The sequence below is a fragment of the Aethalodelphis obliquidens genome, unplaced genomic scaffold (genome assembly GCF_003676395.1).
Source record: "Aethalodelphis obliquidens isolate GAN/ISIS:26980383/991018 unplaced genomic scaffold, ASM367639v1 scaffold83, whole genome shotgun sequence".
NCBI classification, from domain to species: domain Eukaryota; kingdom Metazoa; phylum Chordata; class Mammalia; order Artiodactyla; family Delphinidae; genus Aethalodelphis; species Aethalodelphis obliquidens.
The window spans coordinates 4,342,877-4,357,801 of NW_020838027.1; the positions used below are offsets into that span (position 1 = coordinate 4,342,877).

Consider the following 14,925-nt stretch of genomic DNA (forward strand, 5'->3'; position numbering starts at 1 on the left):
AGGGAGACGCAAGAGGGAGGAGATATGGGGATATATGTATACGTATAGCTGATTCACTTTGTTATAGAGCAGCAACTAACACACCATTGTAAAGCAATTATATTCCAATAAAGATGTTAAAAAATAAATAAATAAATAAATTTTTTAAATGGATCAATCTCATACAGGAGTTCTATACGTAGTTATGTTGAAAACAGGTTTCTGCTCCCCAAGGAAATCCCTATCAAAAAGGAAAACAAACTAACCAAGTCACAGTAAAAATACTCTTTCCCAGGAATAGTTGGTTTTTAAAGCAGCAGCAGCTAGAGGCCAGTATTTACACAAAGGAATTGATCCTATAGAATGAATTTCTGAAACTAGAGTAGCAAAGCAGGAGATAATTTTTGTAGCAAGGGGCTTTCTTAGCGTCCATAGGTTGATGACTTCCTACTTTTCTGACCACAGTATAGAGTACATATTTCACATTGTGGCTCAACGCACACATGAGTAACGTGCTGATATTTTTTTCCCTAGTCTATTCTACTCAGTTCTGTTCCATTCAATTCCATTCCATTTTATTGTCATTTTAAAAAGTCCAATTGGAAAGTAAAGGATCCAGCATGGTCCCTGGCAGACTGCAACCAGCAATTTGAGAAACACCATTGGACCTCATAGTACACAGGTGTTCCCAGCCTGTCTGTCACCTCACCTGTCCCTTTGTATTGTGTTCAGCACTATTTTCATTTGAAATGAGGGGTACATATATGTTAGTGTCCAGGAGGTTATCCCATTTCTAATTATAAAACATTGTTTAAGTATTTCTAAGGTGTTGGCTTGGGGAAAACAACAACACAAATGACAGATTATAATAAGAGATTATACAGACTGTGTCAGGTAAAGAGTTTAATGATACTCCATCCATCTGCCTGGTTTACACCCATCCCATCAATATTTATTTATATGCCTGTGTCAAGAGCTAGACACTTGACAAAGACCTGGGTATACAACAGCAGAAGAACAGACATGGTTTTTGTCTTCAAGGCAAGACAGGTGGGGGAGAATGACATTAGACAAATAAAGGGCAATATCTAAATGTTTATAGCATACACTAGAAGATGCTGGAAATAGGATTATTATACTGTACTAAATATATTCCCAATCGGATATACTTTAGGATTTGAAAGAAGAAATTCTCAAAGGTGAGTACACAGCCAGGAAAGAACAGGCACTGGCGAGCTCTAGGGCAACACATGAAACACAATGTATTTAGGCCATAAGGCACCACACAAATTGTGACTTATGGAAAGTCCTCTAGACTGTTTTGGTACCTTGTACATGCTTCTGTTACTGCACACATCATTCTGTACAGTACTGTTTTATTCACAGGTCAGTGTCTCTAGAATATAAGCTCCACATGGGCAGTTATCTTTTTTTTGCTCTTCTGCTTAAAGAGTGCTTGGCATTTAAGGTGCAGTCGACCGGTGTGTATTGCGCTGAAAGGAAACCAACTTAAGGAAACAAGAGACAGTGATGGCGGTATTTAGGTATACACACCCACAAGATTTACGGCTAAGTTCTAGCAGGGAAATCACTACTGTAAAACAGCCAGTTACCCGCCCCACCCCGCAAATCACCCACATAAAGTCTATAAAATGAAAGGTGTTACAGGAAGTATAAATTATCTTGAATTTTCACCGGCAACTTAAAAATATCTACAACTAAAAAGGTCCAGTTTTACAATAAATACAAACTACTACTGACAATGACCTTCATCTGATAAAAACAACACCTGATTAATACCTGAGAGAGCTGTTTTTGGGGTTTTTTAGGTCTTGATGAAGTTTCATCACCCATTCCTGATACTCTTGCTTTTGAATGGCAGTCGACTGTTTTAATTCATTGGACCATTTATTTTCCAAGTCCTAAAAAGAGACAGTACACTGACTAACTACTTCTTTTACAAAAATAAATAAGTGGAAAATGCAATCCAAAAGTCATTATACTTCACTCACCTGCTGGGATTCGAAATGCTGAGCAGCCAGTGAATTTACATCTTGATCTGTCAGTGATTTTCCCAGTTCCTGCATCACTTTTTCCATTTCAATGCCTTGTCTGAACCATAAATAAAGCAGATCAGATATATTCATCAAATTTTTAATACAACCACTCCGGATTTATTGAACAACCTCTACAAAGTCAAAAGAAAATTTTTGTTTTCTAGGACTATGTCCAGTTAGGGCAACTATACTACCTGGAAGGCACTTTGAAGCCTTGCCAATGGAGATGTGGAAATAATAATGATAATGTCATATAATATCAACAACGTCATTTGTGCAGCTAAATTGGAATCTAAATTTAGTGCACAAATGAAAGCATTCAAATTCTAGGTGATCTTTCAACTTCCATGGCTAATATTTAAGAGGCTGCAGATTTATACAAAGAAGATACTCTGCAATTCCAGCTTAAATACATTTTCTTTTTATTTGAACATGAGTTAAAGTGACTTCAACCTTCAAAAGGTACTTTATATTATAAACAGAAGCTGCCAATTAGGTTCTAAGAATCAAGATGGTATTAAGTCACAGGGTTCCCTTTTTAGAGGAATATGAAATACATTCTGAAGATACATTTTAGTCTTCTTCATTTATCCAAATAAACATGCAGAAATTAAGAATGGTTTTCTCTACGGGAAAAACTAATCAGTGGTGTTAGAAGTTCAGATAATGGTTATTTACGGGGGAAATGGGTGGTGACTGCCGGATGGGCAGGAGGGAGCCTTCTGTAGGGCTGGAAATCATTTCTTGATCTGGGAGATGAGCACATGGGTGTACTTACTTTGTGAAAATGTACGGAGCTGTATACCTATTGTTTATTACCTTTTCTGTATGTGTATTATATTTTAGTAAGTTCATTAAAATTATCTTCTAATAAAAATGTATTTAAAAAATTTGTTCTGAAACATATTTCAAACAAACTTGTAAACAACGAAACACAGACATGAACTAAAAGGATTTTACTATCATTCTAGTCAATTTAAGTAAATTGCTCTTAAAAGAGAACTTATACTTATTTATAACAACTGATTAGGATACTTACATGTATATGATAAATGAAACTCATTCATATGTTATACTTCTATACATTTCTATGTGTACCTTCTAGTATTAAATATTCAATATCACTTAATTTCTACTTAACTATAAGTGGGCAGGTGACCCCATTAATTTTTTAATAACTACTAGAGGTCAGGTGAAGGATGTGCTTGCAAGTAAGATTGTTATTTAAAACAGAAATAACTACTAAGCATTAATAAATATAAACTTTGATACAAATATATTAATATTTTATATTACACATGTTCCCTCTAGTGGATAAAGAGTATCATTGCCACTTTTAAGTTTCAAAGAAATATCTTGAATCTGATTTGCTAAAAGAAGCAAATTTCCAGTGAGGAAAAAGAAGACCAATAAATAATAATTCAACAAATAAAATTTCACGAACATTTATTTCACCCTAAATGTTTTAGAAGTACAAGTAGTTAATGATACAATATATATTTTCTATGATTAAGATCAAAGAAAATTTTATTATTTTTCAGATGAAATACTAACTATCTATTGGCTCAGTATGTCTGGTGGGGTGATTCTGACAACCTGTATATTATCTTGAACAAACTTAGGAAAGAAGATCATTATAACTACTGATGCTATACTGAGAAAAGTTATTTTAAAGATGTAAAATGGAATTAAAAATGAAAGGAGAACTGAGAAAAGGTGTCACTTCTGCTCATGAATTAGATAAATGAATTAAGCACCAAAACTGTGGGTGAACTTCCATCAATGAACTCCAACTCACCATTAGTTATACTGTTCACCTTTGCAAAAAATATTACCTATCTGAAAGGGAACATAGCTTATTTTTATTTTTTAAGCTACCAGTTTGGATTTGTGAAAAATAAACTATAAAACTGTTCTTAAAATAAATGTATTCAAATAACGTTTATACGTTTAGGTGGGAAAAAGCAAAGCCCCGTCAAGAAGTCTGGCCAAAGGACATTTCAAAAACTAATGTAAACCAAGACAAACCCCTGATGAAAAACCGCTCCACGACAGAAAATGCACATGAAGTACCAGTAAATGCAGATAATTAGTAAGTTAATTCAGATTCCCCAAAACTGAAGAGTTTTGTGGAATGAGAATCTTCTTCCAATTTAGAAAAAAAACAATTGTAGAATATTGATGGCCAGAGATGAAATCTTCTGGGAGGTGGAGTGAGCAGGCAGCAAAGTCGACCACAGTTTAGAGCAGCTCACCAGCTGAATGAAAGCAGGAGTGATGGCTACTGACATGAACTACAGAGAGCCAGGCTGGGCATTTTCTAATACACCTAGATGGGCAGAATGAGTGCAGTCCCAGAAAACCTGAGATCCAAGGACAGATTCAGAATGAGATGAAGATTATATTATTTGAAGCCCTGGTAGGAAAAATCAAACAAATGTGGTTCAACAGAAGGTAATTCATTATTGTTAGGTAATTATACTCTTACATATTTAAAAAAATCTAATCTGTATTTCATTCTTAAAGTATGTTCACAATATTATTGTCTACATAATAAAGAACTAGAAGAAAATCACATTTTTGCCTCAGTAAAATGGGGATGATAACAGTAGGATTGTGCTAAGAGATCAAGTGAGACAGGGCATCGGTTATGGACTGCATGTTTGTGTCTCCCCAGAATTCACCCTAACCCTCAATGTGATGGTATCCAGAGGTGGGGCCTTTGGGAGGTAAGTAGGTTTAGGTGAGCTCAAGAGGTTGGAGCTGTCCTGATGGAATTAGTGCCTAGAAGAAGAGGTGCTACAGCTGTCTGTCTACGAGCAACACACCAGGAGCCCGCACTGAGGAAACGCCACGTGAGCGACATTAAGAAGGCACGGTCTGCAAGCCAGGCAGCGGGTCCTCAGCAGACACAGAGTCTTACCTCCAGACGGTAAGAAATCAATTTCTGTTGTTTAAGCCACCCAGTCTGTGGTACTTTTTTTTTCAACAGCAGCCTGAACTAAGACAGCATCCAAAGCACTTTGCACAGTGCCTGGAACAAAGCAGACCTTCAAAAGAGGTAAGCTATTCCTCTTATTAGAACTAAGAATAGATAAGACCACCGTACTTGTTTAGGTAAATCACTGGAGAAGTTCTATAAACCTATGAGGACCTCATCTTCCCAGATGAAATGACAGATTTAAACGCATAAGAAAATTAATTTCTAAAGTTAAAGATTCTTTTTATTCTATTCTTCCATTTTATAACAAAATGAGAACAAGCTGTCCTGCAGCCCATCAATATTTGATGACGTAACATTTAATTATGATAATGCAAGAACTCTGAAATACCTCTCTCTTAATTTTTTCAGCTCCACATCTCTTTCGCCAATCAGTTCTGAGATACTAACAAAGTAATTGTGTTCCAAATTTAGGAGAGTTTCAGAGGCAGGAGAATGGATTAGGTCATGGTACACGTCTGCGAAATCTTCATCCCAGCTGGGCTCCTCGGGCCTTGCATGCTCTAATGTGGTCTAAGAGATGAGATACGAACAGTCTTAAATTCTGATGTAGTATTTTTATTGAACACACTACTAGAGAAGTGCATATATTATGATTCCATTTCTGTACATCAAAGGACAGAAAGACCCTCCATCCATATATGTGTATATAGGTTACATAGGATTATCTGAATATACAAAAAAGATACAGAAAGATGTCAACTAAGTTGTTCATGTGGGTTACCTGGAGGCAGGGGCAAGGGGAAGGCGTTAATGTGGAGGAAGAAATAGGAAGTGCCCACAATAAAAAAAAAAAAAAAAAAATGGTGAGTAAGCTGAGACCCCATTTCTATGAAACCCAAGCACGCTCAAAGGGGCTGTTTTGACAGAGTGGGACTTCTGAAGACCTTTACTTTGTATTCTAAGGTGCTGCATAACAGAATAACTTGCATATATTAATTATATAATCAGAAGAGGCTTTCCATTATTAAAAATATATTGCTACGAAAGGTTTTGTAGGCTATATATTTAGAGAATGAGGTTACCTATGCAATAACACTGACCTTGAAAACCCAATTCATGCACAGGATTTTATATCAAGATGTACATTTGCAATTTTCTTACTCTGAACTTTGCAAGTATTGTTTTCTTTATAAAATGTAAGCATGTTTTAAAGTGTATGAAAACAGTAGCTATCAAAATGATAAAGGGGCTGAGTAAACACCAATAAACAAGAAAAAGAGAAACATGCAGAGAGGCAGAATGGAGACACCCCAAGCACACACACAAATCCATCCAGGGGACAGATGCCTGTCCCCAGACGTGTGCCATGCCAGCACATCTGACACACACAGTGCTCTCCAGGGGAGGAAACTGGCATGCTGGGAAGTCCCCTGTCAAAGGTCATACAATTTAAAGGCAAAAGTGGAAATATTTTTTCTATTATTGATCTTTGCAGACAGACATCTATAAAAAAGAATAATCTAAATTCTTCCCTTTTCAAAGGGAAAATGTCAAAAACTAGAATCTATGACAGGACTAAGTAATAATTTACCTTAAATAAAACAAATGGATAAATGACAGAAACACGTATTTTGAACTGGGTCAATAGGGTAAACTTTTCCCTTGTTTCCTTTCACTTATACTTCGATTGGCTGCCAGATCAGGAGAGAAGAGTTTCAGAAGACCAGCTGAATCTAGAAGGCGGATTTCATCTACCCCATGCCTCTGAAATCCTGAACCCGCATTCTCATAACTGCTCTACATCTCTAGACCCCGGCACCGCTCTAGAAATTATAACCAGCCCATGTGACTTAAGCCTTGTTCCAAATTCACATCAGGCTCCGGCTGAAGTTTTGCAGGAAGGAGCCAGGGCCAAATCACGGGGATCTGCTTGGCCCTGCGTAACACCAGACATTTGGAAACCCCATGAACCAGGTCTGCTCACTACATGATTTTCAGCATCAATTTAAAACCCAGCCTAGAGTGAGCCTTGTGAATAGGCAGAACCTACCTACACGAGAAGCGCTGAACGGAGTTCTTATCTGACCTAACTCGCGCCATATTCCCTCAGGAGAGGTGACCCTAAAAAGGGGATGTGACAGCCGAGAGGAATGGGCACTGAGTAAGGGCCTGTGGAGAAACTACCCCACGACCAGGCCCATCTGGACTTCTCTGTCTCCTCCATCACTATACTTTAAAAACAAACAAACAAAATCACAGGAAAAGAGATCAGATTTGCAGTTAACTGAAGCTGGGGATAGGGGAAGGGGAAATTGGATGACTGCAATCAAAAGATGCAAACTTCCAGTTATAGTAAGTACTAGGCACGTAACGTACAATGTAATAAATATAATTAACACTGCCTTATGGTATATATGAAAGTTGTTGAGAGTAAATCCTAAGCGTTCTCCACACAAAAAAAGTATTTCATCTTCTATTTCTTTAATTTTGTATCTATATGAGAGGACGGATGTTCACTAAACTTGTGATAATCACTTCGTGACATGTGTAAATCAAAGCGCTATGCTGTGTGCCTTAAGCTTACACGATGTCGCACGTCAACTACATCTCAATAAAGCTGTAAGGAAAGAAATCTTCATCCAAGTTCAGAATATCCTCAAAATTCACAATGGGATCTATTTTTTTACCTCCGCATAAGCTTTGGCCCAGGTACTTGCCAGCTGATGTAAGTCTACTTCACCTGACTTCACAGCTTCCAGGGCTGCTTCAGCGTCTCTGTCATAATCTTTGAGGGATTCTTCTTCGATAAACTGGCTCAGAGCTTCTTTTAGGTCTGTAACAGGGACAACAAATACCATTGTCAGTACACATAAATAGGGAACATTTTACCTGGCTAAGCATTCCAATGTCAAACTTTATTTTATCAAGCCTAACAGAATGTCTAACTAAAACAGGGTCTTAACAGAATGAGACAATGAGAATACCCTTAACCCTTAAGAGAATGTCTAACTAAAATAAAATCAGCTTAGGGGATCATTTAACTAATCTCACAATTATTCTTCTTTACAATTACAGGTTCTTAACTCTGATATACAACCCTGATACTAATTTAAAATGTTGGGACTTCCCTGGCCGTCCAGTGGGTTAAGACTTCGCCTTCCAATGCAGGGGGTGTGGGTTCAATCCCTGGTCGGGGAGCTTAGATCCCACATGCCTCACGGGCAAAAAACCAAAACATAAAACAGAAACAATATTGTAACAAATTCAATAAGACTTTAAAAATGGTCCACATCAAAAAAAAAGCTTAAAAAAAATTAAAAATGTTAATTTCTTAAGCCTGATTCTTTATCTGAAAGTGAGTAGGGAAAAGCACATAAAGACCTCCTACAGATTTAGAGCGGCTAAAGGTTTCTGTATTTAAATGAGTTTCCTATTTAACTTTCAAGGGTATATATTATTACAGTCTTTGAATCTGAGAGAGAAATTGAGTGATTAGCATATTAAAACTGGTTTATTTCAGATGATCTACAATTCCAACTTTAGAGACACTATTCAGAGACTGCTTTGAGGATATAAGAAGACCATGGCTTTCATCTTGGACACTTGCTCCCTCACTCTCTTAGGTTGCTGGCCCTGGTGGAGGCCAGCTGCAGGTCCTGAGGTGACCCTATGAAGAGGCCCACATGACAAGGCTTGACAACAACCTCACAAGGGATCTTGGAAACAACCCTCTGTCAGTAGAGCCTTCAGATGAGACTGTAGCCCTGACTGATGGTATGGCTGCAACCCCATGAGAAACCCTGAGTCAGAGGCACCCAGCTAGGTTGCACCTGCATCCCTGAACGACAGTAACGGTAAGGACGAGATAATAAATATTTGTTGCTTTATGCCGCTTTTTTTTTTTTTTAAAAAAAGACTGATTGAAGAGCACTGGCATAGAAACCAGGATACCTGGGTTCTGGTCTTGGCTCTGTCATTATATAACTTCGGACCAGAGGTTCTCAGTCGTTAAGATGCATCAGAGTTCCCTGAAGAGCTTACTGGAATAGACTGCCGCATGCACTCCCAGAGTTCCTGATTCAGAGGGAACTGGGTGGAGCCCGCCCAATAATCCTCATTTCTAACAAGTTCCCAAGTGATACTGTAGCTGCTGATCAGGGAACAATTCTTGAGAATCATTGCGTTGGGCAAATAATTTAACCTTTCTAGGTACCGGTTTCCTTATTTGTACAAAGAGATTGTGCTGGAAAGTTTCTACGTTCCCTTGTAACTTCGACCTTCTATGATCCAACATATTCTCAATTAAAACATTTTCCCTCATCTGTAGACAGAACACAGACCTTTTAACATGGTTTAATACACACTTTATTAATGACTTTATGGAATTAATTTAGGTGAGCAAAGATTATTGAAAGCCAGGTACCCCTTCTCTCCCATGACATCTCAGGAATTGAGGACCGAATCATTAAAGGGCAACGCATTCAGCACATAGCTAGTGATAGCGGACACACCTTATGAATCCATCCAACTACATTAGGAGGTTAAGAGTTCTAATCCAGACTCGGTGATTTTTCATATTTTAATTTAATTTTTATACTAAAATGCCTAATAAACAATTACAAGGGATACAAAAAAAACACTCCATAAAACAAAGGTCTGGGGAACCTTTTTATTCTTGAAAGCTTCACATTTTGTAGTTGTTTCCAATGCTTCTTAGGTTTATGCTTTCTAATATAAAACTTCTAATGACAGAGACTATAGGAAAATAACGAAGTGATATTTTAAAAGAAATCAACCCTCACCTTTTTCTATAAAGCATGGTAAATTGTGCAGCAGCATCAGACGGCCATGTAAATGACTGGCATTCTCTTGAACAGGAAATTTGAGAGGCACCGTCAGTTCTAAGCACTGACTTCCCACTTTGAATTCATACACAAATTCCCTCTCTCTGTTGCAGAATCTTTCTCTGTTTTTCTTCATCTTCTTTGGCAGGATTTCTATAGCACTGACAACAACAAAAAAACTCAGCGGGTTATAAGTCCATTCAAAAAAACCATGATGTTTCATTATTGCTGTTCCACTTCTAAGATGTTCCCCCACTCAGAGGTTTTATTTGTGTGACTCTGAGCTGATTATTCTATTTCCCTACGTTTATCCCTGCATTTTCATCTTCATGATGAAAACAAAATGCTTCTTCTTTTAAGGAAAAGGTTCTTCTAAACTTCATTTAAGAAAAAAATTACGCCCACAAAATACTTAGCATTCCTAGGCAGAGTTCTCAGGAACAGGTAAGGATCATGGAGAGAAGAACAGAGAGGATTCTTAGGAACAGACGCATGGGGGTGGATACAGTTCATGAAACAGCTGGTGAATACAAAGTCAAAGAAACAGATCAGGGACCAATTCATCTTGAAGAGCTTAGAGGTGGTGGGTATGCGATCTGATTGGGGGTGGAGAGAAGGGAGATGGTGCTGGAAAGATTTCCATGAAGGAAAAAGATACACAGAAAGTGGAAAGTACAGGACAGCCCACAAGGCAAAGTGGACACTATTCATAAAGAAGAAAATCTAGTCAAAAAGAATGCATCAACTGAAGATTTACTTATTAGCCTCCTAACTGGACTCCTGTCCCCAGGCATTTCCCCGTCAAATCAGTTCTCACACTATTCTCTACACTGAAGTCACAGCAATCGTTTTCAAGTGCATATCTGACCATGTTGCTCATCTGCTTAAATCCTTCTATGACATTCCTTGTAGGACTCAGGATACAATACAAACTCGTTAACGGAGCTTACCACGCCCCTGCTTATACCTCCAAACTCTTATTTCAGCACCTGCACCCCGTCCTCTCCAACACACAAATCCAAAAACTTTATTTTCCAGCCATACTAAACTTCTTTCAATACCAAACCTCTCTTTCCACTCCCAACCTTTCTGAATGTTTTTCCTCTGCCTAGCACACGCTTACTGCCCTTCTTTCCTTGGCCACATCTCAGCTGAGCTAGGCCCCAGGAAACCTTTTAACTTGTAGGACTGTCATTAGGCTTAATCATATAATAAATACGAAGCATCCGACAAACTTAAGATGACCAATAAGTGGAAGCTGGTAAAAATAATAAACAATAACAGGAAGCTCTATAAGAACATATCAATTAAAAAAATCAAAGGCTGCTAAATGAGCACCCATGATGCAGGCAAAGACAGTAAAAAAACATTTTGCAGGGAACTGAAAATTACGGAAATAGGGGCTCATGGTCTCATCTTGTTTCGAGTCATAATTTTCGGCAAACAAAAACCATTAGCTCTGGTTTCAGTTGGTTCAACCTTTAGCCTTATTGTGTTTCAACAAACTGATACTTTAGCTCTCTCTCCCCGATCTGTTATTAACAGCAGGGCTAAAATCAAGCAAGGTTTCCGTACAATTATGGGATGCGAGGAGGAGAGCTGAACCGAACTCATGCAGCCAGTCGAGTGGAGGTTCTGAGGCTTAAATGAGTCAGGGAAGGGAGGGCAGACAAAGGGCCGAGAAGCCACGGCCGAGTGAGGGGAACAGCCCCCGGTTAGAGGGTTTCGGTCTGAGGGGGCTTCCTCGCTCGGGTCGCGGGCTCACCTCCCCTTGTTCCGAGTCTCCTGCTGTCCGCACACCCGGCGCTGTCAACCAGCCGCGGTGCAGGAACCGTCAGCTGACTGCCGCCTTGTTTTTACAGCCGGAAGATCAGCTCCGGCAGATTCGTCCGCATCTTTTCCTCTTTCCCGGCACCCCGTGTAAAATTCCTCGGTCTAAGTGTCCCCTTGTTCCATAATACCTGAGTTGAATCATTTAAAAAGTGTAAGAAGGTGTATTTCTACTGTTATTGTCCATTTCAGAGACGGCGCAGAAGTGACGAAAGTGCAGCGGCGAAGCACCGGCTCGGCTCTGGCAGACCGGATGCGGAAGGGCGGTGCTTGGAGGGGGCGTGAACTAACGCGCGCTTCTCAGAGCGCATGCGCGCCCGCGGGGATGGCCGGAGAGGATTGGAGGACTGGCGGCGGGGCGGAGAGCTTCGAATCTGGTTTTGCGCGGGAATTGGAACGGCCGCCGCCGCTGCCGACAGGAGGCTGCGAGCTGCAGGTTTCCAGCCTTGGAGGGGACCATGGTGCGGCCTGCGAGGTGAGTAGTTCATGGCATCCGGCGCGGATGGGGAGGAAGGGCAGGAAGACGCTGTAGGCCGCGTCACCTGCATGGAATGGAGGGAAGGGCCCGAGGACCAGGGTAGCGATGGTGGGACCGACAGCTAAACGCTCTAGACTCCAGGGAGAGCTGCCGCTCCTCGGAAAGGTCCTAGCATCCAAGCTGTTTCCTTCTCTTGGCTCCTTTGACAGTTACTGCCGTTTCTTTTACCCACCCCGTTCAAATAAGGCCTGGTTACAGCGTTTTGCATTTCACCAAGCTTCTGCTTACGTGTTATTTCATTTGTTCGTCCCTATACTTCTTTGAGATAGAAAGTTTGGGTCTCCCTGTCTTATCAATTTAAACTTCTGGGCACGAAAGCCAGTTTAGCTGAGTCACACAGCTAGTAAGTTACAGGATAACATGCAAACCTAAGCCAGCTGGCGCCAGATCCTCTGTGTTTTCCATTAAATGTACTGTTTGAAACTATTGCTCCAGTTAACCTCAGTTGAGCACCGTGGAGGCCTAGGGTCAGCCGCTCATTTAGTAGAGTTTTGAATATATTTACTTTTGTGCTGGAGGTATATATTTACTAGATATATATATTTACTAGGTGCTGGAGGTTGCAGTCTAGTCAAGGGATGAAGTTAGGAGACGGAAAATAAACATGGCAATGTGAGAGAGAGTGAGGAGGAGGAAAGCCCTACTTTAATTTTAATTTTAAAAAAATTTTGTTGAAGTATAATTATTTATAATGTTGTGTATCTGGTGTACAGCAAAGTGATTTAGTTTTATACATACATATATGTACTTTTTCATATTCTTTTCCATTCTGGTTTATTACAGGATGTTGAATATAGCTCCCTGTGCTACACAGTAGGTCCTTGTTGTTTATCTATTTTATTTATAGTAGTTTGTACCTGCTGATCCCAAACTCTTAACTTATCCCTCCCCATCCCCTTTCCCCTTTGGTAACCATGTCTGTTTTCTATGTCTCTGAGTCTGTTTCTGTTTTGTAAATAAATTCATTTGTATCATATTTTAGATTCCGGATATAAGTGATATCATATGGTTTTTTTTGTCTTTCTTTTTCTGACTTACTTCACTTAGTATCATAATCTCTAGGTCCAGCCATGTTGCTGCAAATGTCATTATTTCATTCTTGTTGATGGCTGAGTAATATTCCGTTGTATATGTATACCACACTTCTTCATACACACATCTGTCAGTGGACATTTAGGTTGCTTCCATGCCTTGGCTATTGTAAATAGTGTTGCTGTGAACATTGGGGTGCATGTATCTTTTCGGATTAGAGTTTTCTCCAGGTATATGCCCAGGAGTGGGATTGCTGGATCATATGGTAATTCTATTTTTAGTTTTTTGAGGAACCTCCATACTGTTCTCCATAGTGGCTGTATCAATTTACATTCCCACCAGCAGTGCAGGAGGGTTCCCTTTTCTCCACACCTTTTCCAGCATTTGTTGTTTGTAGATTTTCTGATGATGCTCGTTCTAACTGGTGTGAGGTGATACCTCATTGTCGTTTTGCTTTGTGTTTCTCTAATAATTAGTGATGTTGAGCAGCTTTTCATATGCCTCTTGGCCATCTGTATGTCTTCTTTGGAGAAACGTCTATTTAGGTCTTCTGCCCATTTCTGGATTGGGTTGTTTGCTTTTTAATATTGAACTGCATGAGCTGTTTATATATCTTGGAGATTAATCCTTTGTCCGTTGATTCGTTTGCAAATATTTTCAATGTTTTTTTTTTTACTATTTTTTTTTTTTTTGGCGTACGTGGGCCTCTCACTGCTGTGGCCTCTCCCGTTGCGGAGCACAGGCTCCGGACACGCAGGCTCAGCGGCCATGGCTCACGGGCCCAGCCACTCTGCGGCATGTGGGATCTTCCCGGACCGGGGCACGAATCCGTGTCCCCTGTATCGACAGGCGGACTCTCAACCACTGCGCCACCAGGGAAGCCCCATTTTCTCCCATTTTGAGGGTTTTCTTTTCATCTTGTTTATGGTTTCCTTTGCTGTGCAAAATCTTTGAAGTTTCATTAGGTCCCATTTGTTTATTTTTGTTTTTATTTCCATTACTCAAGGAGGTGGATCAAAAAAGATCTTGCTGTGATTTATGTCAAAGAGTGTTCTTCCTATGTTTTCCTCTAAGAGTTTTATAGTGTCCAGTCTTAAATTTAGGTCTCTAATCCATTTTGAGTTTATTTTTGTGTATGGTGTTAGGGAGTGTTCCAATTTCATTCTTTTACATGTAGCTGTCCAGTTTTCCCAGCACCACTTATTGAAGAGACTGTCTTTTCTCCATTGTATATCCATTGCCATAGATTAGTTGACCATAGGTGTGTGGGTTTATCTCTGGGCTTTCTATCTTGTTCCATTGATCTGTGTTTCTGTTTTTGTGCCAGTACCATATTGTCTTGATTACTGTAGCTTTGTAGTATAGTCTGAAGTCAGGGAGTCTGATTCCTCCAGCTCCGTTTTTTTCCCTCAAGACTGCTTTGGCTATTCAGGGTCTTTTGTGTCTTCATACAAATTTTAAGATATTTTGTTCTAGTTCTGTAAAAAATGCCATTGGTAATTTGATAGGGATTGCATTGAATCTGTAGATCGCTTTGGGTAGTATAGTCATTTTCACAATATTGATTCTTCCAATCCAAAAACATGGTATGTCTCTCCATCTGCTGGTATCATCTTTAATTTCTTTCATCAGTGTCTTATAGTTTTCTGCATACAGGTCTTTTGTCTCCCTAGGTAGGCTTATTCCTAGGTATTTTATTCT

At 39.5% G+C, this 14,925-nt stretch overlaps 2 protein-coding genes across 6 annotated transcripts in view; one reads left to right on the forward strand and one right to left on the reverse strand.

Moving 5' to 3' along the window:
- Positions 1 to 11,843, reverse strand: part of FERRY3 (FERRY endosomal RAB5 effector complex subunit 3) — a 36,459-nt gene extending 24,616 nt beyond the window's left edge. The window contains exons 1-6 of one of the 5 annotated variants that reach the window (XR_003430003.1): positions 11,590 to 11,843; positions 9,783 to 9,985; positions 7,668 to 7,813; positions 5,369 to 5,550; positions 1,992 to 2,091; positions 1,780 to 1,901 (exon numbers count right to left, since the gene is read on the reverse strand). Coding sequence is in view for 3 of the 5 variants with exons in the window: in XM_027093121.1 (XP_026948922.1) it covers positions 1,780 to 1,901; positions 1,992 to 2,091; positions 5,369 to 5,550; positions 7,668 to 7,813; positions 9,783 to 9,960 (728 nt within the window). In the remaining 2 variants the exon portion in view is untranslated. Of the gene's footprint in view, positions 1 to 1,307; positions 1,466 to 1,779; positions 1,902 to 1,991; positions 2,094 to 5,368; positions 5,551 to 7,667; positions 7,814 to 9,782; positions 9,986 to 11,589 lie in introns of those variants that run through there. The other 4 variants (XM_027093121.1, XM_027093122.1, XM_027093124.1 and 1 more) reach the window with 4 other exon arrangements.
- Positions 11,844 to 11,986: 143 nt separating this feature from the next.
- Positions 11,987 to 14,925, forward strand: part of LOC113612875 (RAD51-associated protein 1-like) — a 37,966-nt gene continuing 35,027 nt past the window's right edge. Inside the window, 1 exon segment of the mRNA XM_027093117.1 lies at positions 11,987 to 12,129. Coding sequence (XP_026948918.1) covers positions 12,113 to 12,129 — 17 coding nt within the window. The 5' untranslated portion in view covers positions 11,987 to 12,112.